General features: G+C 23.0%; 1 protein-coding gene across 2 annotated transcripts in view; it reads left to right on the top strand.

Annotated features, from left to right (window-relative positions):
- LOC108004397 (inactive rhomboid protein 1) overlaps nucleotides 1-25,108 on the top strand; it is a 383,917-nt gene that overhangs the window by 296,478 nt on the left and 62,331 nt on the right. For both annotated transcript variants that reach the window (XM_062085198.1, XM_062085197.1), the window contains exons 4-6: nucleotides 20,763-21,101; nucleotides 22,464-22,650; nucleotides 24,606-24,695. In XM_062085198.1, the coding sequence (XP_061941182.1) occupies nucleotides 20,763-21,101; nucleotides 22,464-22,650; nucleotides 24,606-24,695 (616 nt within the window). The remainder of the gene's footprint in view (nucleotides 1-20,762; nucleotides 21,102-22,463; nucleotides 22,651-24,605; nucleotides 24,696-25,108) is intronic.

Here is a 25,108-nt window from a genome sequence, read left to right as displayed (position 1 = left end):
TTTTTTTCAATTAGATTATTTATTGTTATTAATTTATTCATTAGAAAAAAACGAAAAGTATGAGATTTGACTAACTAATAAATTCAGATTATTAAAAATTCAGAGGTGTAAACTTTGTATTTTATTATTTGCAATATATTAAAGTATGATGATTTATTAATAAGTAGTCAGATTTAGAATATCCACTTTAAGGCATCGATCCTATTATATGAAAGACTAATATAAATTGTAGATTAAAAATATCTTCGTAGAACGGCTGTTATTTATGTTATAAATGAGTTATTATTCTTCGAATAATGTTGATTCTAATTTTGAACACTCAACTCAGTCATTCTCCAAAAATAATCTCACTAAAAAATATTCTCATAATATTAACAATTTAGTAAGTGAAATGAAATTTTGTAGATATTTCCAATACTATTAAAAAAATAATTTGTTTAGGTTAACAACAATGAGTTTATGAAGCCATCGAATATCATAATTCCATTTTCCAGTTCAGTGTTTCATAGTTATTGTCCATATCTGGTTTTTGACGAGAGTACAATCGATTGAGTGACCATGAATTCGAAAGCGCTTACCTTTTGTCAACTAATTTTCATTCACCAGAACAAATCGACCATCTCTCTAATCGCCAATACACTATTTTCGAAATCACTTGGAACATTTAACAAAAATCAAATAAACATTTTTTTATTTCAAAAAAATCAGAATTCTTTTGATCATTGTATAAGAAATGTGAAAGTAATACATCTAATATAATCTGGTTTAAATAATCCTTCAACCTGTCAAAATTAGTTGATGCATTTTAATCAATTGATTGACTAAAATGTCAATAACAGAGTTTTTAAAATAATTGAATAAGAGAAAAAAATTTTTTTTTAATTTTTAAAAAAAATTTAGAACCATTTCATAGATCGTGATTTCTCTTTCCAATTGATGTTAAATATGAAAATCTAGCTACAATGTTATAACAGATTTTTATTTTTATATTACATAGTTAATAGACCGAATGATACAACTGCAATTGAATTTAAATAGAAAGAAATTCTTACATATAATACTTTGTCGAAAAATATCGCGGATTTTTAAGTTCTTAGAAAGAATTAAGAATGGATATAAGTTCAAGTTCAAAAAGTGATATAATAGAAGGAAATTCAGAGATCATAACAATGAAAAGGAACAAGATAAGAATAGCAATTCAATATTTAATACGCGAAGGTTATTGAGACGCTGCAATCGTTTTCGATCTCGAGATATCGATTACTGTAATCTTTGTCTTTTTATTTCAATTCAAAAGTTTTCTATCGTTTGATTGATTGTTTTTTTTTGTTATATAACAAATATTTATATGCATTCACGTTCAATAAATGTATGGTTTATCAAAGAAAAATACTATCTCATATAAAAATATATTTTTCGATATACAAATCTTAAATAAATTTAAAAAAAATATTTATTTTGTTCTATATTGTATTTTTTATATTAAATCTTTCTCGTTACTGTACTACAATAAAATAACTTTTATCGCTTTCTAATCATAAAACATATTTTATTTAATAAATATAATCTAAACAATCTGAAGATTATATTACATAAAATTGAAAATAAAAAATCTAAATGAAATTACAATTATTATTTAATATTTATTTATTTTAATATAAATGTATTATGATATTCTATATGTAATATAATAATAAATGTAACAAAATTGGGTTATAAATTATTTATCTACTATAAAAGAAGAAATTACATTTTAAAAAACATGAAAAATATTTTTCAAAAAATTTTATTTCAGTAGATTTCATACTACAATTTTTGAAATCAAAGCAAGAGAATGAATCTTCATGGAACGAATAAACGAAAAAATATTCTTATAAATTTTATCGCAAAGCAAACAAATTCATCGTTTAAATTTTCTTCTGTCGAATGAAAAAAAACATGAAAATTAAAAAAAAATGAATGAAATAGAATTGATTGCCGGTTAATTAAAACAATTCGAACTTATTAAGATCGACGAAATATTTTTGATATGTTTTCAAGTTAAAAACGCGAAACGATACACGATTCGTTGTAACTCTATATTATCTCAGAAATGTTTTATTTTCACGGATAGACAGGTAAAGATATATTTTTGCTTCTCTTTTACGAGTATATGCGAAAATATATTTTCGTGAAAATCTCGTCTTTCAAATGGTTAAATCAGATAATAAAAATAGATATCAATGTTAGATGTCTTTATTAAAAAATTTAACTCTAGTTTAATATTTTTATTTAATTTTAGAAAATGGAAAAAATCAACTTGAGAAATCAAATTTTTTTGGCTCATATTAGAAATAAAACAATAAAATAAAGAATAGTTCGAACATTTTTATATCTTGGTTCTTGTACCTCAATATAAAAATTATAAAGTTTAGTGTTGGAAAATACAGTAAATAATATGAATATTTGCAACTTCATAAGATGAATATAATTTTTTTATATACATAAAAGATAGAAATTGATTTATTCTTTTATTTAACAGAGTTTTTTTTATATTACATCATTAAAGAAGATCTCAATGTGTAAATATTTAAATAATCAATTATTCTGATTATCTCACTTTCAATTTATTTTTAATTTTTTTTTCTTCTTTATCCAAATCAAATGTATCAAATTTTTATTTTAAAAAAAGATGTCTTCTAAACGCGTCAGATTCTGTTAATGAATTCATAGAAACAAAATTATAACAATTAGAAAGATTTTCATAAGTAAGTATTTGTCAAATTTATTAATATAATTCATCTCTTAATAATAAATTGAAAAGTGAATTAGTGCCAATTTCATATATAATTTCTTAAACCGAATAATATTTCTTATTTTCATTTTAGCAAGGAAAATTATAATTTTATGTGCATTCTTATTCCATATCTCTCAGTTGTTGCTTATATTTAAAAAAGAAGAGAATGTAAATTGTAAATTTCCGGCGATTTCGATGATTTACAGTAAGTTCTTTCGCTATCCTTATGCAGAATGCAAATTTTATGGATGCTCTTCAGATGGTTGTTTGTTTTAACACAAAAAGAAGTGCATCGACTGATTTATGGAAAATAAATGATAAGTAATAAATAACGAGACTCGATTGAATTGTAATTTTTTTATTGTATTAAATAGAATGTATAAAATAGAATAGAATACTGAGAATCGAGGATATCATCAGTGAATTTGACGATAAAGAAGAACTGTGAAGAAGTGAGAATTGATGTATTAATAGTAAGAGATATTATCTTGAAATGCAAGAAATATTATTCTTATGAAATATTCAACAATTCAGATAAAAATAGCAATTTAAAAACAACAAATATTTGCAAATAGCATGATAATTTAAGACTCTACAATTTCTTCTTTGTTCTTGAATTGATAATAGTCACGCAAGTAGTTAGCGTGACTATAAATAATAGAAGGAAAAAGAAAATTTAAATATTAATTTAAATTTTCATGCTGAATTTTAAATGGAATATTTGATGTATTTCAAATAAAAAAATTTAATTTAAAATTTAATTAATAACTTGATTATTAATTATTTGAAATTTTTTATTTATTTATTCCAAAAAAATCATAATTATTATACAATTATATCTATCTTTAATTTCATAATATAATTCATCTATCAAAAACAATATTTTTTGATTTTTGATAAAATAATAATCTTTATAACTTTATAAAATTAATTGCAAATTTTAATTTTTCTGTATCCACATGATTAATTGAAATAACTTATAAATTATTTATTTTATGAAAAAATTTTCGTTACAAAAATCGCATAATATAAAAATTTATTTATATGTACTATTTGATTAGTAGAATCTTGTTAATTTTTAATAAATTATTATTCTCTGTAAAAAAAAGTACTAAACCATTTTTTATAATAAAAAGCTATTAATTTAGATAATATTTTACTTTAAATTTTCTAAAATTTATCATGTTAAAGACAAAGAAAGTATTGGTATACAAAAATGTTAGTTATTAATTACTTAGTTTATTTTAGAATCATAGCTCTATTTCAATAACGTCATCTTATTCTACTTCCATCTTCTTCAACATAAACTTCAAATGCTTATAACTTAATGAATAACTCTCAACCAATATTTTTGTATACTAATTTTTATATTTATTTTGATTTCTAGAATTAATCCTCTCAAAATATTCCATAAATATTAAAACTCTATATATATATATATATCATTTGAACATATATTTCATAGAACTTTCATGTATGTAAAACATTTTTTCATACAACAAATAATTAAGAGACTATTTAAACCGATTGCATTACCTGTCTGATCAAAAAAATTCAAAGAAATAATAATCGTTGTTAAACATCGTTGCTCAGAATAATTGAAACTGTACCATATCCAAGTTTATTCAAATTTAGCATCGAAAGATACCCATCTCTACGTGTCCAATGCCAGCTTGCCTAACAGCTGCAAGTTTTTTCTTAATTGCCTTTAACGATCGCGTCCCTCGAAAATGGGAAAGTCTCTGCTTCTAATTCCTCTGTATGCCCCCTCCATCTCGCTGCGTTCCAGTTAACGTTTTTTCCACGGTTCCACAGCTGGCAGAAATTCTAAAGACACTTATTTCGTGAGCTTTGGCCGCCTCCTTCGTGTAACAATGACTGCACTTTGCGCGAGGCCCGCGCGGCAACTTGACCCACTTGTCGCCCTCCTCCTCCCCCCTTCCTCCTCCCTCCCCTTCTTTCCTTCCTATTTATTCTTTAACCAGCGCCCGCGCACGATTGACACACACCGTAGAACAGAAAAGTGTGTGCAAAAATTCTCACTGCTGTTTTTTTCTCATTCGGAACACTAACTATTATTCGCTTTGACAGCTCTGATTTTTCCATTGCGTGCAAGTGATTCGTGGTTAAATGGCAAAGTTAAATAAGTATGAGTGTGTATGTTTTTTTTTAGCCTTGACTTGTATGATTCTATGAGATTTGTAACGAAGTAAGAATTTTAAAAAAGCATACTGTAAAGAGAGCATTTAGATGAAAATTTAATGGCAATAAAATCTTTTTGAATAATTTTGCAAGTATTTTTTTTAATTAAGTTTATATATAAAGATGATTATTAATTTTTTTTCAATGGATAAATTGTTTTTAACTTGTCTATACTTATATAAATCTATACTTACAAAATTTTTTATTCTTATACTAATAGAATGAAATGCTTAAATAAATTATATTGTTTGTTACAAAATAATATTTTGAATAAACATTTTCCGTATTTTGAAAAAAACATTATTACAATGATTTGTATAAGTAAATAAAAAATTAAATTTTATTTTAAGACAACATAATAATAGAATTATTTCATGTTTCTTTTCTAATTTTTATTGGGTAAAGATTTTTATCCAAAAATTTATATTTTTATAAACACAATTATAACTAAATGAGATCTAAATAAAGAATTATTTCGCTTTTTAAAATCTACAATATTTTTCTTATGTAACTTCTTAGAGTAAAATTAAAATTTACAATTTAAAATTTATAACAATTAAAGAAAATTATTATTTTTGAAAAAATAAAATTTAATATTTTTTAATAAATATAATGTTTAACATTTATATTAGAATCAAAATTCAAAATTTTTTCTAATTATTTACACGAATTTAAAAAAAGTTACTAAATTTCCTCATTTCACTTCATCTCCATTTCTTTAACCATAATCTTTTGAATGAATAAATTCATATAGTTATAAACTAATTTGTCATTTAGATATTTTCTTTCTTGATACAGTGATTTTATTTTCTATTTAAAAATAAAATAATCAGTTGGAGAAAAAATTTAAAATTGAATATAGTAAGTATTGAAATTCATAAAGTAGTTGCGTGATTTCTTTTAATAGAAAATAAAAATATTATTTAAAGAATATCAAGATTCGAAGGAGAGACTATAATTAAAAAAAATATAAGAAAGTACGCAATTGAAAATACAAAAATTAATGCTTGTGAATTATTTAATTTGGTCAAAATAGAAGTTGGTAAGATTCTTAATTCGTTTATGTTTAATTTCGAATATAAGTAGCGTTAATAATTATGCGAGAAATAGTAAGAATAGTAGTGATGAAGAAAATTAATTCATGCTTCGTAATTCATAAGTGATACGAAATATGTTTAAATTTGCTATAATTTAAAATATGACTATACAAAAATTACCGCAGAAATTAATACACAAAAAGAGAATAATTCAAAAAAAAAATTATATTCACAGAGTTTATTGTACAATTTCAATAACAATTTCATAACAAACTTTTTTGAGAAAGAAGACAATTCTTCTTATTTCTATTTTTAGAAATATTAGATTATAGATAGATATGATTAAAAAAAAATAAGTTTTCGATTAATTTGAAGATTTTTGCAATTAAAAAAATTAATTATTAAGTTATTTAGCAGTACAAAAATTTATTTTTTTTTTTATGATTTAATTAAAATTATTGATAAAAAGAATATTTTTTATGTTACATATAGATTAAACAAATCTATTTTAATTTGTAGCATTTTTCTTATTAAATAACATAGTATTTTGCTATCTATTTCATTTTTTTATTATAAAATATTTTTATAAAATTTAAATTTTGTTTTAAATTATAATAAATAATTCTTTGTAATTAGCTAAGTTAAGCTTTTAAAACAATTGGATAGAAATATTGGATAGAAATTTTCATCCAACTTCATGCGAATTGAAATAATAAATTGTGATATTAGAACAATAATTCTGTTTTGTATAATATATTGCAAATATTATATTATAATAAATTATATATAAAAGAATTTTTTATTAACATGAATATCAATTATTATTATGAATATTATTTTGGGAAAATGAAACCTTAAATATTATTCAATATTTTCAATATTATTTTCATTTTAAAGCTCAAGTTTTAATAATTTTATTATCGTATCAAAAAATATTTCATATTGAAAAATATACAAAGCACGAAAAAAAATTTGAATTTAATATCACACTCAAATTTTCTTAAAACTTTATCTATTTTTCAAAATAGATAAATTTCATCTAATCTGATTATAGTTACTAATAGCCTTACATATAACTGAAACTTCCAATAAAAGAAGCAAATAAAAAGAAAATTCGTTCGTTCGTTCCTCATTTCCAAACTCTTATTCAACGAGATCCTATTACTCACGCCATTCCTCGTTTTTTTAACCATTATTCGAATTGACTTTCGCTCAACCCCGCTACTCGTTAATCTATAAATCATCTTCTTGGATGTCACTGAAATAACGAGCGCCTCTTAACAAACAAGAAACTTAATAACTGTGGCCGACGCAACTTTCATTCCCTTCATTCGTCACATAAACCGGTGAAAAATCTTAGCAACGGACCACCACAGTTTGTGTCCACCAAAAACTGAAACTGGTATAAGAAACACAAAACTTCAGCTAATAAAACATCGACATCAAGAGCACCGGGCAAAAATAGTTGCCGTAGTTTTTCGCGCTAATTTGCGCTCCTGTACTTTTTGCGCCATTGTGGACAAGTTTCGTCTGTGGAAGAAATTGCCTCGACCATTGACCAATCGACCAAAAAGAATATTATTATACTTTATTGAATCAATTATGTTGTTACATTTTTTAAAAGAAGTAATGATACATTCTGTGATTTTCAATGTTTATTAAAAATAATTTATCTAGATCTATTTACATAGATATGCATATATAAAATATTTCTTTATCCATAAGAGTTAACACGAGAAAAATGTTTATGTTAACAAAATGATATCACACGTATAAAAAAAATAAATTAAAGAAGATTTTCATTTGAGAATAGAATAGCTTCTTACTATGCATTTTCATAAATCAACTTGTCAATCGCATAAAAATTTAGTTGCATTTTAATATGTTATCTAACAGTTTTGCATTCAACTCAAAATGGAAAAAGTGTTGTAGAATCTCTTATGGAAAATTCCATAGAATTTAATTAAACTTTTGTCTATTTCTCACACTTCTTTTCATCTTATATAGATAAAGGATAAATAAGAAAAAAGGAAAATTTTAAAAATTGTTATTACTTCAAAAAAAGAAAGACAGAATCAAAATATAGTGAAACATTTATATTTGTCATTCGTTTTTGAATTGAAACATACAATCAAATATCAACTTTTTTTATAAAAATTAACAAAAAAAGGGATAAAAACTTCAATAAAAATTTACTTTTATTGAGAAATTGTAATTATAAAATAGGCAAAAAGCAAAAAACTATGCAATAAGAAATTTTTTGTAAAGAGTATTGGATTGTTTGACGAATATCGTGTCGAAAAAATTTGGTGAATATTGGATTTTATGAATATAGAGATTCCACGAATATAGTGATAGGAAGAAATATAATTTTCATTTTTCGCAAAAAAAATAAATTTTTCGTTTATAAAGTTAATAATCTTCGATATTGTCATCTTGCTTATGCTTGAAAACTAAATCATATCAAGCAAACAATTTGCATAAATTTCATAATCTTATTATGAAACTAATAATCCTTCGAATAAAATTTAATCAGCACAGAAATACAAATCTTTTTTAGTTCGAACAATTTTCAATTTTAACTATATACAAATACAAAAAATATTCATTAATAAAATAAACCAAAAAATATTCATTAATAAAATAAACCATAGTCTTATCTAACCTAATTTTATTAAATCTAATCCAATCTAAATCATAAAATGGATCATTCCTTATTATATATTCTCATTTCATCCACCATGCAACATTTTCATCATTATTATAACATTGTACATCATCTAGTTTAAGTTCCGACATAAATACTTCGAGATGTCATCTTGGAAACGGCGCGTGTCTCGTTTCGTTAGGATGGTGCAGACCGGAAATTAAATGCAGATACTTCGATGTTTATTTCCAATTTCGCAGTTAATAGCTAGTTTATCAAACAGTGTTTGCTGCTTATGTCAAAATTATGTAGTATATGATATATAATTGAAATCCATTTTATTATTTATGAATAAATATCAAAATCAATAAATGTCTCGTATTATATATAGGAAATTAATGTATTCGTAGTATATCTTGATTGAGAAAAGAATTGATTTTTGGAGGCCAGAAAAAACACAAAGATTATTAAATAAACAATTAAACCAAACAAGATATAGAAAAGCTCTATCTCTCTCTCTCTCTCTCTTTTTCTCGTTTCGTTTAATTAAAGTTAAATTGATTATAACTTAATAAATTAATTTTAATCGAAATTTTTGTATAAATTTTTATGTTTTTTTTGGTCTCTAAAATCGATTCTCCAAAAGATAATATATTTCAATATATCAACGTTTTGTATATTTGTCATTTTACTTTTTGTCATTATAATCAAAAAGTACATTATATTTCAATTATTGGATAATAATTTATATTTATATTTTTTTGAAAAATCATAAAAATAAAGTAAAATAAATTTCATTTTAAACATACATATACATAAATTTTCTGTTGCATTGGAAACAAAAATCCATTAAATGAAAAGAAATTAACAAATGACAATAGCTTTTATTTTCATTTTATTCAAATTATTTAATCATTATTAATGATCTCACTATTATGTATAGATCGATATTTTAGTATTTCATATTTTCGTTATATTTTTACATTATCTCATATTTCCTATTTTTCTCTTCTATATTATCGCTCAAAAATATGTACTTTTCTTATAACTATAAATATTTTTTTTAATCATAATTTAAATTCCTTATAAAAAAATATATGCAAATTTTTTAGAAAAATTTTGATTAAAAACAATTTGATGCTCTTTTTTAGAACGTTAGAAATCAAATTTTAATATTAATTTAATAATTCATGTATTACCAATAATACAATGGAAAACTTATATTTTTCTCTCATTTACATATTCATTGCTTTTATTGTATTTACAAATTTTGGCATCTTGATTATTAATTTTTTTGTTATAAAATTCCATTTTATTATAAAATTTCGCATAAATCTTTTTCTGATTTTAACATTGTTTTCTAATTCTAAATTTTAGAAAAAATAATCAACTAAATAAAATTTTATTTTTTGAATAATAAATTTAACCATTAGAATATATATTCGTTATATTTTCTTAATTTAATAATAACTATCGCATAAATTTACATTATATATTTCGAATTTCACGAATTCATAAAATTGGTGTCCACGTAAAAGTTCTTAATTCCAAATTTCTTAGTCCAAACAAATCTTAAATTTTTTCATACATCAAACTTCATAATAATCAGTATTATACCAACGACTTACATATTCAAATTGAACCGATAAATTCAAGCACAAGTCCGGATGACCTTGTCAGAAATACAGTCACACATGCCAATCAAAGACGACTAATTATGCACAGCTGAAGTTGTGCTTTTCCCTCTCTAAACCGGATGCTTCTCAATTATCCCTGTAATCGATCTTTCGTCCTTATGACTCCATAATTAACAAGGATAATTCGTATGCCAATAATACATTGGTTGGTTTACTTGTAATGAAGCTAATATCTAATCGAAGCTAATATTGTGTAGACCGTAATTAGATGCACGATGAAACGGACCGTATACATATGATTGTCGATATTGATACACAAATGCTGTCTAGCGATTGAGACGACGAACAACAAATATGATTTGCTATAATATATATAATATTTGAATTTTTTAATATTTATCAGAATTAAAGCATTGTTGACTGAAAATCAAAATATATATTTTGAGATAAGAGGTAATTGAAAAGGAAAATAAGATTTTTTATTAAGTTTAATACATATATTTTTATGAAATCGACGAATTTTTATAATTTTTGTTTATATTGAAGGAAATTGGTAGGCCAATTTTTCAGTTTTTAATTTTTAATAAATTATGTAAATTATGTATAATAAATAAATTATGACAAAATTATAAGAATTGTATCTAATAAAAAATCTAGTAATTATAGTAAAAAATATATATTCGAGTATATCTAGTACTTAAAAAAATATCAAGAGAATTATATAAAATATTATTTACCTTTCTTTCATAATAAATTAAAGATTTTTTAACTAATTAAATAAACATAAAAATTATATTTGTTAAAACTTCATTTTATTATGTATTTTATTATGTTTGAAATTTCTTTAATAATATTAATTTAAATTTATTTCATTAATAATAAAGAAAATATATATTATATTATAAAAAAAATAATTTAATTTTTAATATGGATATTTAAAATTTTATTTTATTTTAAAATATTTTAATATTAGAAATCTTCTAATCATGTAATTATTTTACAATATATTCATTTACTTTTATATTATAAAAAATATAAAAATATTTATGTAACATTTATAATTTTAGGAATAAATTTATTCATAATAATTAATTTTTTAATAAATGGAAAAAATAATGTATATATCAACTTTTATGTAAATACAAATTTTATGAACGCGACTAAAAATATGGAACTCGAATAGATATCTCGTTTAAATATCACAATGTATATTTTACTTTGGATATTTTATACCTTCTTGTATATCATGTGTATTTCGTATATTTTCGTATATTTAAATTTTCGATAAATCCAAAATAAAAATGATTTAAATTATTTGATAAATTTGAATAAATCCGAATTTTCGATGTTCCTACTCTAGCAGAAATTCAATTAGTTAGTGTTAATTGATATCGCGTAAAAATGTCAATTGAATTAGAATTTTCCTGGCTTTTGAAAGCAACGAAGAGTGAAAAAATGCAAGGAAAAATTATAACATTCTCGCAATAAATTCACAGTACACAGACATCTGCGTCAATATGTATGCAAATTCGAAAGAGAACTCGGTGACTGCTGTTTTAATATAAAATTCCCTAGAAAAAGTTCGTACCTTGTGAAATACTACACCTAGTGAATTTCCACTATATGCATTGGAATAAAAATTGATCCGTGTAATTATAATTGAAGAGTTTATGGTAATAAGGAATCTCTATTTTTTTAATTTTTTTGTTATTTTAATTTTATATAAAAAAATATGATCTTTCATTTGATGTAGAAAAAAATAAATAAATAAAAAATTTTGCAATGGATGTGTTTGATTTAGATTACAAAATAATCATGCACATATAAGTGTACATATATATAAGGTGTATTACCTGATTTTGAAATTTTGATTTTTTCAATATTATTACTAATGTTTACAATGTTACAGATGTAAAATTTTTAAATCTTTTATATTTTTATATCAATATTTATTATGATATTGTTAATGAATGAGCGTCTAAGAATAAATGAAAATCAACTTTTTAAATGAAATTATATATTTTTTATACATCAATCGATGTATAAAAAAATATTATTCATTATTGTATGACTAATTATCACTAATTAAACATATATGAATTAACAGTTTAATTTATAATTTAACTTTTTTTACAATTACAATTTTATGATATAATTTTTTATAATTTTTTATAAATCAATTAATGCATTGATTAATGTATTAAAAAATATATAATTCGGTTTAAAAAGCAAAGTTGATTTAATCATATTCAGAATTTATTATACATTCGTTCAAATTTTACTTGAAATATTTTTCGTTACGAATAATAAGAAAACGAGCATATCAAAATGAGATATTCTGTATATTTAATTATGAAATTGTAAAACAAATGTGAACGCATATGAAATAATAATAATAATGTGAGAGAAAAATAAATAAACGAATATCTTTGGTATATTTTCATAAGGAAAAGAAAAATTTTATAAATCAGTATTTTGCACGACACGTTGCAACATTTCATAGCAAGAAAAATGGACGAACCGTATATGAACAATTCCCTCGTGGATTTATTTCTTCAAATCATCAATATTTGCATTCTTTTTTTTTTCATTTTTTCTGATATATCATTAAAAATAATAGAAATATCATAGATTTAAATATTAATTGACTATAATGACCCTAAAATATAAATTAAAAATTGTTTCAAATTACGTTCTATCAATTGTATATTAAAAAAAATTAAGTCTGATTAAATTACTTATTTCAAATTCTAAATAAAATTTCTTATTAGGAAATCTACTATTTAACAGATTAAGTACGTAAGTGCGAATAAAGCATCGTTCTATTCATTCTAATCCGACTCGAAAGCATCGATCGAACGTTTTCGAGGTCGATGCACGAATGAGGAAACTGGTGAAATATTACAAGGCAACGCTCTCTACCTTTCTTATAAACCCATGCCTCTTTTTTCCCGACTAATGGACGATTAAATTAAAATCGAGAATTTATCGAGATTCCTTACGACTACGATAGTATAATTTATATTCTTCGTGTACAGAAGAGGTATCGTGTGATTTTTCTTTTTCCATACTAGAAACGTGTAAAAGGAATAAAAATGGCCGCAATTTGTCTTTCTTGCATCATATATTTCATATAATATTAATGCACAAGTATGAAAAAAATTTTTTCCAATATTCAGGAAAATATTAAATATTCGTTAATACATTGGTTGATCGACTTGTCGACAATAATTCGCTCCGTTTTCATCGATTCGATAATTAATTCCTTTCACATAGTTATTAATTTATCGATTATTTAGTCAAGGCATTAATTAATTTCATCTTTCATTCGATAAAATTGTATTAAGAGGTAAAATTGAAATTGTAGACGGGAAAATAATTAATATATATAAAAGCATGTATAGAATATAAATGAATTTAATCATAATTCTTAATTTGTCGGTTACCACAAAACGCCAGTATTTAAAACAATTTTTTAATTTATATTCAATTTACTCGTTTTTATTATATTTATTTATATTATCGAAATTATTTCTGCTATATATATGCTATATTTATATATAGCAGAAACGTATATATAAAAGATTATATAAAAAATAAGAAAACATAATGTTAGAAAATTTTATTTTTCGTTCAGTTAAATGAATTTAATGATTCAGAAATGAAGACATTTCAAATATTACAACGATTTTTTCAAATTCTTTTTATACGCCAATTAATGCGTTCTTTATAAATATATGCATTAAATTTTCAACTTATGTTGAAATTTGATTAATTTAAAAGATATAGTAATTTATCACTTGTAAGTTAAGTTATCAAATTTTAACATATGGAAGAGAGAAAAAGGAAGAAAACAATATTTTTGTTTTTATGCTTGTTTTATCTTTCTAATCACGATAAGTGATTAAAATTTAAAAACTAAGTTAATTAATTAAAAAAATATATAATTTCATTTAGAAAATAGACATAACTTTAAAATCTTTAAAATATTTCTATTTTGAAATGAAATATATGCTTCAAATAATATATCTATTTAATTTTATTCAATGAAATTTTGTTTGCCTTATACTTTTATAATTAACTTTTAAAATTTTTAAAATATTGTTATAATTAATAGTTCAATTGAACTTTGTATACCAAAATAGAAAATTTATTTACAAAAATTGTTTTAATATTTCTTATACGACGACGTAATTATTCATCCATTCATTTTTAAAAAAATTTCATAAATACATTGTTATATTTTATAATTATTGGTTCGCTCTCGAGTTTGATATTTAAAAATCTTTAAAATACATTTTCTTATATCTTTCATATACAAAATTATATTAATATATTCATATCTCGTCTTTTTGTCAAATTATAATTAACAAACAAAATTCCCAGAAATAACAATTTTTTGAGCGATTTCGTATATTCATTTTGTATCCCCGCAGAATAAAAAAGTGAAATAATAACCCAAAAAGAATAGGAAAAATTATGCAGGAAGAAAATTTAGGATTAAACGAAAAGAAACTTTTCGGATAACTCACAGAGAAAGACTTAAAATCGTTGGCTCGCTACAGTTTCATTAAAAAATCATGATGCTTAATTACCAGGGCAACAGATTGCATAAGATTGACCCTCTAACGTGCAGCACGAACAGGGAGTGAGCGTGCAGTGGTTGAGCCTCGGGATAAACTGTTGGAAAAGCATAACGAGAAGGGAGAAGAAAAAGGAATGAGATGTGGAACGGCACCTGCTACCTTGAAAACTCAGAGAAATAGCTTGTCGTCTTCGTACGTGCTCGTTTCTTTGGAATATTCAGACCGTTTCGATGAACAAAAGATTCTATTAATAAATTAGGAAAAAGATATGGTTCCACGGTCACGTTTTTATCTTCCTTAAAACTTTGTTGATCTTTCATTTATAGATTAAACCATTTCATCCTCAGATGTTAAGCAATTATTTGCTTTAAAAATGTACAATATAAAATGAAATATGAGAACAAAATTATTTCGATTATTCGTATCTCTTTATTACACATTATGTTCATTAATATTGATGGTGACATAACTTAAAATTTTAGAAGAGAAATTTTTTAAATTTTTGAAAATATTAAATTGCTTTATTAATTATTATGTATTAATTAATTATTGTGGTTTTTAGTAAATTTATATAGAAATATAATATTGTAATTCAATAAAAGTTGTTATGTTGTGTTATTACCAATGCAATATATATCCATGCAATGATATATCCATATCGAATAAAGAAAAGACTTTAATTATTATTTTAAATTTTTTAAAAGCTTAGAATGATAAGAAGAAAATAATTGTAAACATAAATGATTCAAATTGTGAAATATTAATTGTGAATAAGAATTACCTACAATAATAATGTTATTAAAATCTGAATTTGATTAATGAATTTTTTAAAATGACATAAACCAAAAATTACTTTATTTTCATTGATTTTATAAGTAAATTTTTAATTTTAGTAAATAATGTTTTTATATATATACGTGAAATGAAATAATTTTGATTGAAATTTTGAAAGAATTAAAATTTAAAACTTTACTAAACTTTATTTTTTCTAATATAAAACATTTTTATTTTTATTTTTATATATGATTTTGTATTTTTATATTTATATTATATTATAATATTATATTATATTATATACATTTATATTTTTATATTTATATTATATTATATTATATTGATTATTACAATTCAACTTCATATTATTAATATATTAATTATTAACATATCTTCTTTTTTCAAAGAAATATGATTTTTATGATATGAAATATGATGTGTATTGAAAATTATACATATAAAGGTTTTATAAATATATACAAATTATTCATTTTCAATTTTTTGTACAATAAAAAAATTGATTTATTAAGAAAATAAACATTAAAATTATGAAATATATATAATATCAAAAAAATAAAAATAAACAAACAAATTTATTTCATATCGAAAATATCATAAAATATCGAGAAATTGAAATCTTTTCGCGCATTGCCTATTTTTTAAATTAATTCCATGAATGGAAAGTTCATAATTTTTTTTATATTTCTAATTATTCCTATTTTTTCTCTTTAAAAAAAGAAAATTATTAAATATCGTCGTTTCATATTTAAATAAGTAAATGTACAAGTATTAAAAGAACAATTTACTTTTTTTCAAAAAAGAATTATATATAGAGATATATCTATTCAAAAAAAAATTCGAAAACGAAAAATTATCGACAATTCGCTATTTGTGCAAACGACGAAAATGAATTCAAGAGAGAAAAGAGAGAGAGAAAGAGAACGACGAAAACGATTTACAAAAGAGGCATAATTGTGTCTCGTGACAATAAAACTCTAATATCCGGGCATGAAAACAAGGTGTGGGCAATGCACAGCTTACTTTTTCTATCGAGAATGTGGGACATAGGAACAGAGAGCAGAAAGCGGAAACTCGGTCGGTCGCCGAGTTTCCCGCGCAAACTCTCTTCCCTATCGTTAAAAAACGCGTTGCACCGTTCTTCATTGCTCTTAAAATTTTTTTCCGTCAATACTGACGATTATTCCTTTTTTCGACAGGAAAAAAACAACATCCTCAAATTTTTTTCTTTTTTTTTTTTTAATATCTTTTTTACTGAAAGATGGATAATGATATATTACACGGTTCTTGAATTTAACGATAGTAAGACAATAAATTAATTATTCGAAAAAAATTGTTCTTGGAAAGTAATAGTTTTTTAGTAGTCGAAGAATGTATTTATAAAATTTATTGATAATAGATACTTATCTTCATATTGTTTTTCTATCAAAAAATATTTCATTTATAGAGCATAATAAAGTATTAAAATCAATCATACGTCAAAGTGATTAAACGAACGTGAATTGCATAAATATAATATATAAAAATTATATTTCAAGATTTATATTTGTATATTTTTTTTATAATATATATAATATATATACATAAATCAATTTTAAAATTTATATTTTTAAAAACTCTAGAAAAATATGATTGTAATTAAAAAATATATAAAAAAAGACAAGAAATTTCAAAAATTTTATATGAAATTAAAGATGGAAAGAAATGAAAGAAAATTTATTTGAAATCTTATTTTTTTATTTTTCGATAAATTTTATGCATGCAATTGAAATCATGTACTTATTAACTGAATTTTATAATTATGATATTTTCATTTTCAATTTCAATTAATAATATTCAATGTATATATTTTTAATACAATATTATGCAGGATAATAAGAATTTTGAATTTTAAGGACAGATAATACATATATATATATACACATTTATTATTACATTTATTATATTAAATGAAGAAAAAAATATTATGAATTTGAACTTAATATTTTCTTAATATTTTTAAAATTATAAGCAATTTTTTACTTCAAATCAAAATAATATAATTAATATGTATATTAAAGTGTAAATTATTGGTGTTATATATAACAATGCATATTAAATGTAATTATTTATGATATTGTAAATCAAAATGATCATCATATCAATAGATATAATTATTCATAGAAATTTTCTAGAGATTCTATAACAAAATTCAAATCATTTTTCGAAAAATGTGAAAGAGAAAAAAGAATTTTTTTCCCATATTCGATTTTTCTTTTGCATATATATACAATAGTTGTCAATATGTTCAATCGATTTGGATTTCGAATTTTTTACTGTTTTATTGTTTATATATATATATATATATATATTTGTATTTTTAAAAATAAGTCGATTTTCATCACTAAAAACTTTATTTCGATTGTTGACACTACATATGTTAAAAATCATAGAGTAATAAATACATATTTATAAATTATTATTATGCAATCTGGATTCAGTTTCTGCGTAAATTTACGTTATAAAGCTTTCAATATTTGACATTTGGCTTATAAGTTATATGCATGAAATCGTAAGCGACAAATCACATAAAAGTCTCTATAAATTGTGAATAAATATTGGACATATTAGTGAGGAAAATCAAAATAATGCAATTTTGTTTAAAAAATTTATTAAAAATAATTATAGTTTTTTTGATGTAAAATGTTAAATATTAAATGCATGGAGATATTCCGTAGATACAAATCAATCTAATATAAAATAAATATAAAAAAAAATGAAAAAATTTTTTATTTATCAAAGAAAAAAAGAGCAAAAAAAACAAAATATTAATTAAACATATAATTGATTTTAATTCCAATCTAATATGGTAAAATCAATTATGTATTATTAAAAAATTTGGAAATATTCATATTTTTAATTGAAATAAAAAATTTTTTGTAAATATTATAAAGATAACTATTATTCTTTTTAACGATTACAATAATAAACTGAATATTTTTAATTATGATTAGATGATAAAATAAATGCAAATTTTTCACTTTTCTTTTTATACGATTATAATAGATAACAAATAAGACAAAAGTTACAAGAATTATGTATCGATGAAGCAAGAATTTATATATAAAAATAATATAAAAATAAAAACATGTATTTTTAACAATAATCATTTATTACTTATTATACAATTATGTATAATAAATCATATAATAATATGCATCATGGATATTTTTCTATATGACAGTTGATATACAATTGTGTCACGAATTTTTCGAAAAGAAAATATTTCTACATATTCACTTTTCCTTTTGCATACAACTGCTATTCTCAATGTGCACAATTTTTGTTTATTTTCTTATATTTATGAAAATCAGTATCCATTATAGAGCATCCTTTCAATTTTGAAAATGTTAACGATATCTTCAGAGTTCATTGAAATTAATAAGAATACAATCTCTCAACAAATTATCATGTACAATTTATTTATATTCTCGTTATTGATTATTATTCGATTCTCACATGAAAAATCATTTCGAAAGTATTCAATCGCTCCAATCATCTAGTCGCTTCCAATCGTCGAAAAATTTCCTCGAATCACGTATACAACTTCTCTCTCTCTCTCTCTCAAACCATCAGAATCTCGCTTATTGGACTTCCGTAGTGGATCTGGTCGATTGTTGTCGAGCTAACTGGCACCCACGTTTCCCGTGGAATCCCGTAAAAGAATGCCGGGACACGAAACCGTCGAGTCATGAATAGATGAGAGCCAGATAAAAATTGAAAAGTTCGCCGCCTCTCTATAGGGATCCTGTACACAGGCCAGAACAGAGAGACCCCGCCACTTTTGGCTACTTCTGACCCGTGCAGGGCTTATACTTTCCCTGTTCTCCTTTGCGAGATTACGTCGCCGGGGTTCATAACCGGTGCACATTCAACCACGAGAACGTTTCAACCGCGATTTCCGATCTGGCCACAGAAGAAAGAACCTCTTTACCGCTCTTGCGGCTACCACACCGTAGTTTTAATCATTTCCATGCGATCCACGTTGAAAGAAAACGAGATACGCCTCGTTTTGCTGGGCTAAAATTCGCTCTTCCCTCCTGGAAGGTTGATTTTAAAAAATTTCTTTTTTTTTTTTAGGGGAGATATAGTGTTTTATCAAATCAAGAAAGACAGAAAGAGATTCTCTCTTTTTCTTTTTTATTTTAATTAACGAAATTGAGATGAATTAATTTTTTTTTTGTAAAGGATTGGAGATTCTTTTCTCTTATGTGGTATAAAATTAATATTGAAAAGATATGTCTATTTTAATTTTGATTTATAATTTTTTAGAAGAAATGTTCTTATTTTTTGAAATTAATGGAATTTTTTTTGTTAATCAAGTAAGGTTTTTAAATAAATATAAATTTAATTATATATATAATATAAGAAGTAATTATTTATTATATCTTATTTATATTATATTTCATTTATTGTATGATTTTCTTTTGAAAAAATATGAGAAGAAAAATAATTGTCAATATCATATTAATAAAATAAAATGCAAAATTTTATATATAAAAATTATTTTTTATTACAATGAACATAATTATTTAATTAAATATAAGAATTATTTCATATGTTCATAATTTATTAAGAATTTCATTCTAATCCATTCTATTTTTTAAAAATTTTTAATTTTAATTCTAGAATAAATAATGAGATTACCTTATAATAAAATTTATCAATTTAACTTCTATGATTCCAACATCTATATTCACTCAAAGAAAGAAAAATCAAATTGAATTCACAATTTTTATTTCTAAAAAATTATCTATCATTAGTCTGTAGATGAAAAATGCATTTATAAAAAATATAAAATATTCAAAAATCATAATCATACAAAATCACATGCAAAAAGCAGAGAAAGTACAGAAAATATCTAAAATATATACATTATAATATTTAAGAAATAAACCAAATCCTTGTGCCAGATCTATTTCAAAAAAATTCTATACATATCACTATCACTATCTATATACCCAATTTCAATTTTCAAGAAAATTAAAAAATTAAATTATTAAATTAAATTAACAAATTAACAAATTTTCAAAATTAATTTTCTAGGCAACCATCACCAGGATCCGGCACAACCGGCACGTCCACGGTTTCCTCGAACGCTCCGGATGGAGAAAATGGCCAAAGCATCAGTCTATATCCGGTGGGAAGCGTGGGTCCAACATCAACGAACCCAACAACGGCTACACCAATCACGACCACGGCGACAATATCATTGGCCACCCCTGGAACCAGGACCCAAGAACCTGGACCCAGTATCACCAGAAGCGTGTCAGCACCCACTGCACCTAGGCCAGTCGTCCAGGTGGCTGCCAGTACTTCTAGCAACAATGGCACACAAAAACCGAGATTGAGGAGGACTATGAGTCGCACTGAGGCTATAAGGAAGTTAGTTTATATGATTATATAGTATTTCTTAACACGTTACAGATCATATGGTATCAAATCTATATAAGTATCCTAATAATTGCCATTTTAAATTTGTTATATAAATACATAAATCGTTTAGAATAACTTTTCTCAACTTGTTTTACTGGCTCAATATATTTATTTTTAATGATACTATAAATAAATATTTATAATATAAAATTTTCAGAAATCTGATAATCTATAATTACTATGTATAAATGAAATTATAAATTTGAAGATAATTTATGTTTGTGTAATGTTTTTAAATTAAAAATGAAATTTAACAACTTAATATTGAGTCATAATCTATAGGTTAAAAAATCCTAATGAAGATTATATTAGTGAAAAAATCGCTATATTGCTTAAAATCTTTTATAACAGAAAAATATTTATTTATATATTTTGGATATGAGAAATTAATTAAAATCTATAAACAAGTTGAATTTTCTTATTACTGCATAAAAAATTGTTCATTAATATGAATATATTATTATCAATACTATTATCAATGCTTCCAATATTGATGATTATTATTATTATAATTTATAGATCAAATAGAAAAATTATAAATTTATTTTTAGCATCAATTTTCTATTTTCTATTTACATAATCGAGTTTTGAAAGTATATAAAAATAATTAATATAATATAAGAATTAAAAATATTTACAATTTTAAAAATCAAAGGAATCAAAAATTTTTTAACTTATTTTTATAACATTAAATATAATACTCGATGATGTTTATTAGTTATTATTAGGGTAAAATATCACAAATTTTATTGGAAATATTTAATTATTCCATTTATAATAAATCGTTTAATAATCATCAATTTTTATTTACCATGAATTCATAGAAAAATAATTTTAAAAAATTATCATCTCATCCTTTTTCATTTTCTATTTGAAAAAAGAAACTTACTCATCATTTTAATATATAAAAGATATAAAAAGAAAAATTACAAATTAACATTATAAATACAACTTTAATAAACTATTAACTTTAATTCTAAAATAGTCTAAAAAATTTTTTAATAATAATAAAATAATTCTCAAAATATTAAATTATTATGTTAAACTACGATTTAAATATTACATTAAATTTTCGGATTTAACACCACCATTCGATTCAACCATTATTTCCACGTAAATTCCATCAGAATTCCAAACTTACAACTCAATGCACCATTCACACAGAGGTATTCAAGAGCGTTTTTACGAAATTAATCAAGCCAATGTCCAATCTTTTGTTCACCTCTTATTGCCCCGATAAGGGGATAGAACGCGTCGTAAATAGATCTTTTCGACTGAATAACTCGAACGGCGCTTTATTTTCCGTTTTAGCTACATCAGACGCGAAACAGCGCAATTCTTTGGGGTGGACGAGGAATCTGAGGCTGTGGAGAGACAACGATGGCTCGATCGGAGACGGAGAATGGCGTCGAGGAAATACGGTGCCCTTGTTCCGGAACACAGACCACCGGATCCTGATATCACCAGAGACGTGCCGGATATTACGGATGTGCCAGAAGTATGTCGGATGTTTATTAACTCTGCTACATTTCGATCATTCTTTACTCGATTTTGCGCCGTTAAAAGAATTTCTTAAGTTTTAAAAGAATATGAAAGAATCATTAATCGTAATTTTATATGAGAAGCTTCTTTCTTCTTACCTTCTTTCAGAAGGTAATCTACTAAATTTTACAATTTTATTAGTTCACGTTCGTTATACAGGATTAATGTTCGATTGTTAAATGATTTATTTTCATAAATATGTTTAATATGTACAAAGTTACATTTAGTAGATATTACTATCTTAATTTTCATTATCATTACGAAGTTAAATGGTTTCAGACTCTGAAGCATATTCTAATGTTATTAATTTTTAAATGGATGCGTTAAGAACATATGAAATTCATTAAAATATTAATTTCTTTATAGAAATATATTCACCTTTTACAGTTAATTCTACGAGATATAAAAGATATAATGTAGAAAGTACAATTTTTTTTAAATGAAGAAAATATACAAAAGTATATTAATTAAATTGCAATAAGAATATTAAAAAAAAATCATAATAAAAAAATAATATTTGATTTTTTCTTTTATAAAAATTATAGATTGTTAATAAAATAAATTATTGACAAATTAATATTACATATTACATATTACATATTACATATTCAACATATGAAAATTGAAACATGAATTTTTTGTTCTCAAATATTCCATTTCATGTCAGTTTCAATATTTATAATCATTTGTTATTTTCATTTTGTTTTCATAAGATATTACGTACATTTCTCATTCATTATTTCATTTCAACTACATTCTTTATTCTGAATGAAGTAATTAAGCTCATTAAGGTCGTTATATCCCTACATGGAAGATATAAAGTTACATTTTACGCCCGAAATATTAATTTTAGAATCAAGCATTTTTATTATTCTTGATGAGTAGTAGTATCATAAACTCCTTTAAAATATTAAAACTTTCTTTATTTTTTACCACTCTTTACAATTCAATTTAAATTTTTTTAAATTTTTGTTTAAATTATTTCCATTATACAGAAATTAAATTCTATTAAAATAGATCCATCTAAATATTTCATGTCAAAAATTGTTGAAAATATCGAAAAATTTTTTAAGCAAAATCGAATAAAATAATTGAATTTTCATTTAATAAAATTAATTAAATATAAGATAAGAAGATAAATAAAATTGCATGTTTCTTGTTCTTTATATAATAAATACAATATTTATATTGTATATTATATTGTATATTATATATTTGTTAGAATATCTTTTAGTTTAATAATCTTTTAAGCAATTTATTAGTTATGATTCTATTTAAAAATTAATCTCCAAACAATATCTTTTTCTTTTAAAAATTCTTTTATAATCTTTTCAACTATTCAAATTTTTATTCAAAGTTTTATTTTCAATAATTTTAGAAATATTCTTTCTTTTCTTCATATTGTGAATTTTTGTGAAAATTTATTATTTTTAACAACAGAAGATTAAAATTTTTTTCATGATATATACCCGATACACTTGTCGAACTACTATAATCTACAAAGAGGCAACGTTATCCTCTTTTCTTCTAAAGTACAATTTCTGGTGTCTGGCGGAGATAAGAAAGTTTTCGTTCACAGGCCTCAAAGAGGAAAAACGTGTCATCTTAAAATATCGAAAATTTCCTTTCCTCGAAGGATAAAAATGTTATAGCACCGCAAATTTACAAAAGAGGATATCGATCGTCCTCTTAAATCCTTTACTTTATCTTTCTACTTGCCAATTTTTATTAACGAATTTGTTTAATTACATTTAATTAAAAACAATTTTCCTTTGCTCCCTCGCAGAATTTTAATGATCGAGTTTTCTAATGCTTTATTCTGTCGTTATTTACGTTAAAAAATACAAGAATAATATACGTAAAATCAGGATATATTTCTATTTGAAATAATTAAAGGCTCTTTTTATTCAGGGTGTTACATTGAGAAGATGGCAGCAACCTGTAAGACGAAAAGATTCCGTGGCCAGAATGACGCTTTCGGGGCTTCATTATGTCGTCGAGGTAAGTCCTTTTTTTTTTTTTCATTATTTAATTTTTACATGATATATAAATATAATATTAAATATAAATAAATTAATATTCACGCGAATATTTTGATGTTACAATTTCTATCAGTAGAAATTGAAATTCTATCAGTAGTTAATTATTATTTTTTAAGAAAAAAATATTTCACTTATGATATTTTTTGAAGATTTTTAAGTTCTAATTTGAAAAGAAATATTATCTTGCATAATATTTAATATATAAAATTTATGAATATATCATAAAGATACCGAATTTTATTTAATTATGAAATCTAGAAAAAAAAATAATAACAAAGAATAATTTATTAAATCTTAATAATTAATGAAACTATGAATGTATTATAAAGATGAATTTTATATAAATTTAAAACCTAAAGAAAGAAAAAAGGA

This window comes from Apis cerana, linkage group LG14 (genome assembly GCF_029169275.1).
Source record: "Apis cerana isolate GH-2021 linkage group LG14, AcerK_1.0, whole genome shotgun sequence".
Lineage (NCBI taxonomy): Eukaryota > Metazoa > Arthropoda > Insecta > Hymenoptera > Apidae > Apis > Apis cerana.
The sequence above is the reverse complement of the archived record's forward strand: the minus strand, read 5'-3'. Positions and strand labels throughout refer to the sequence as shown.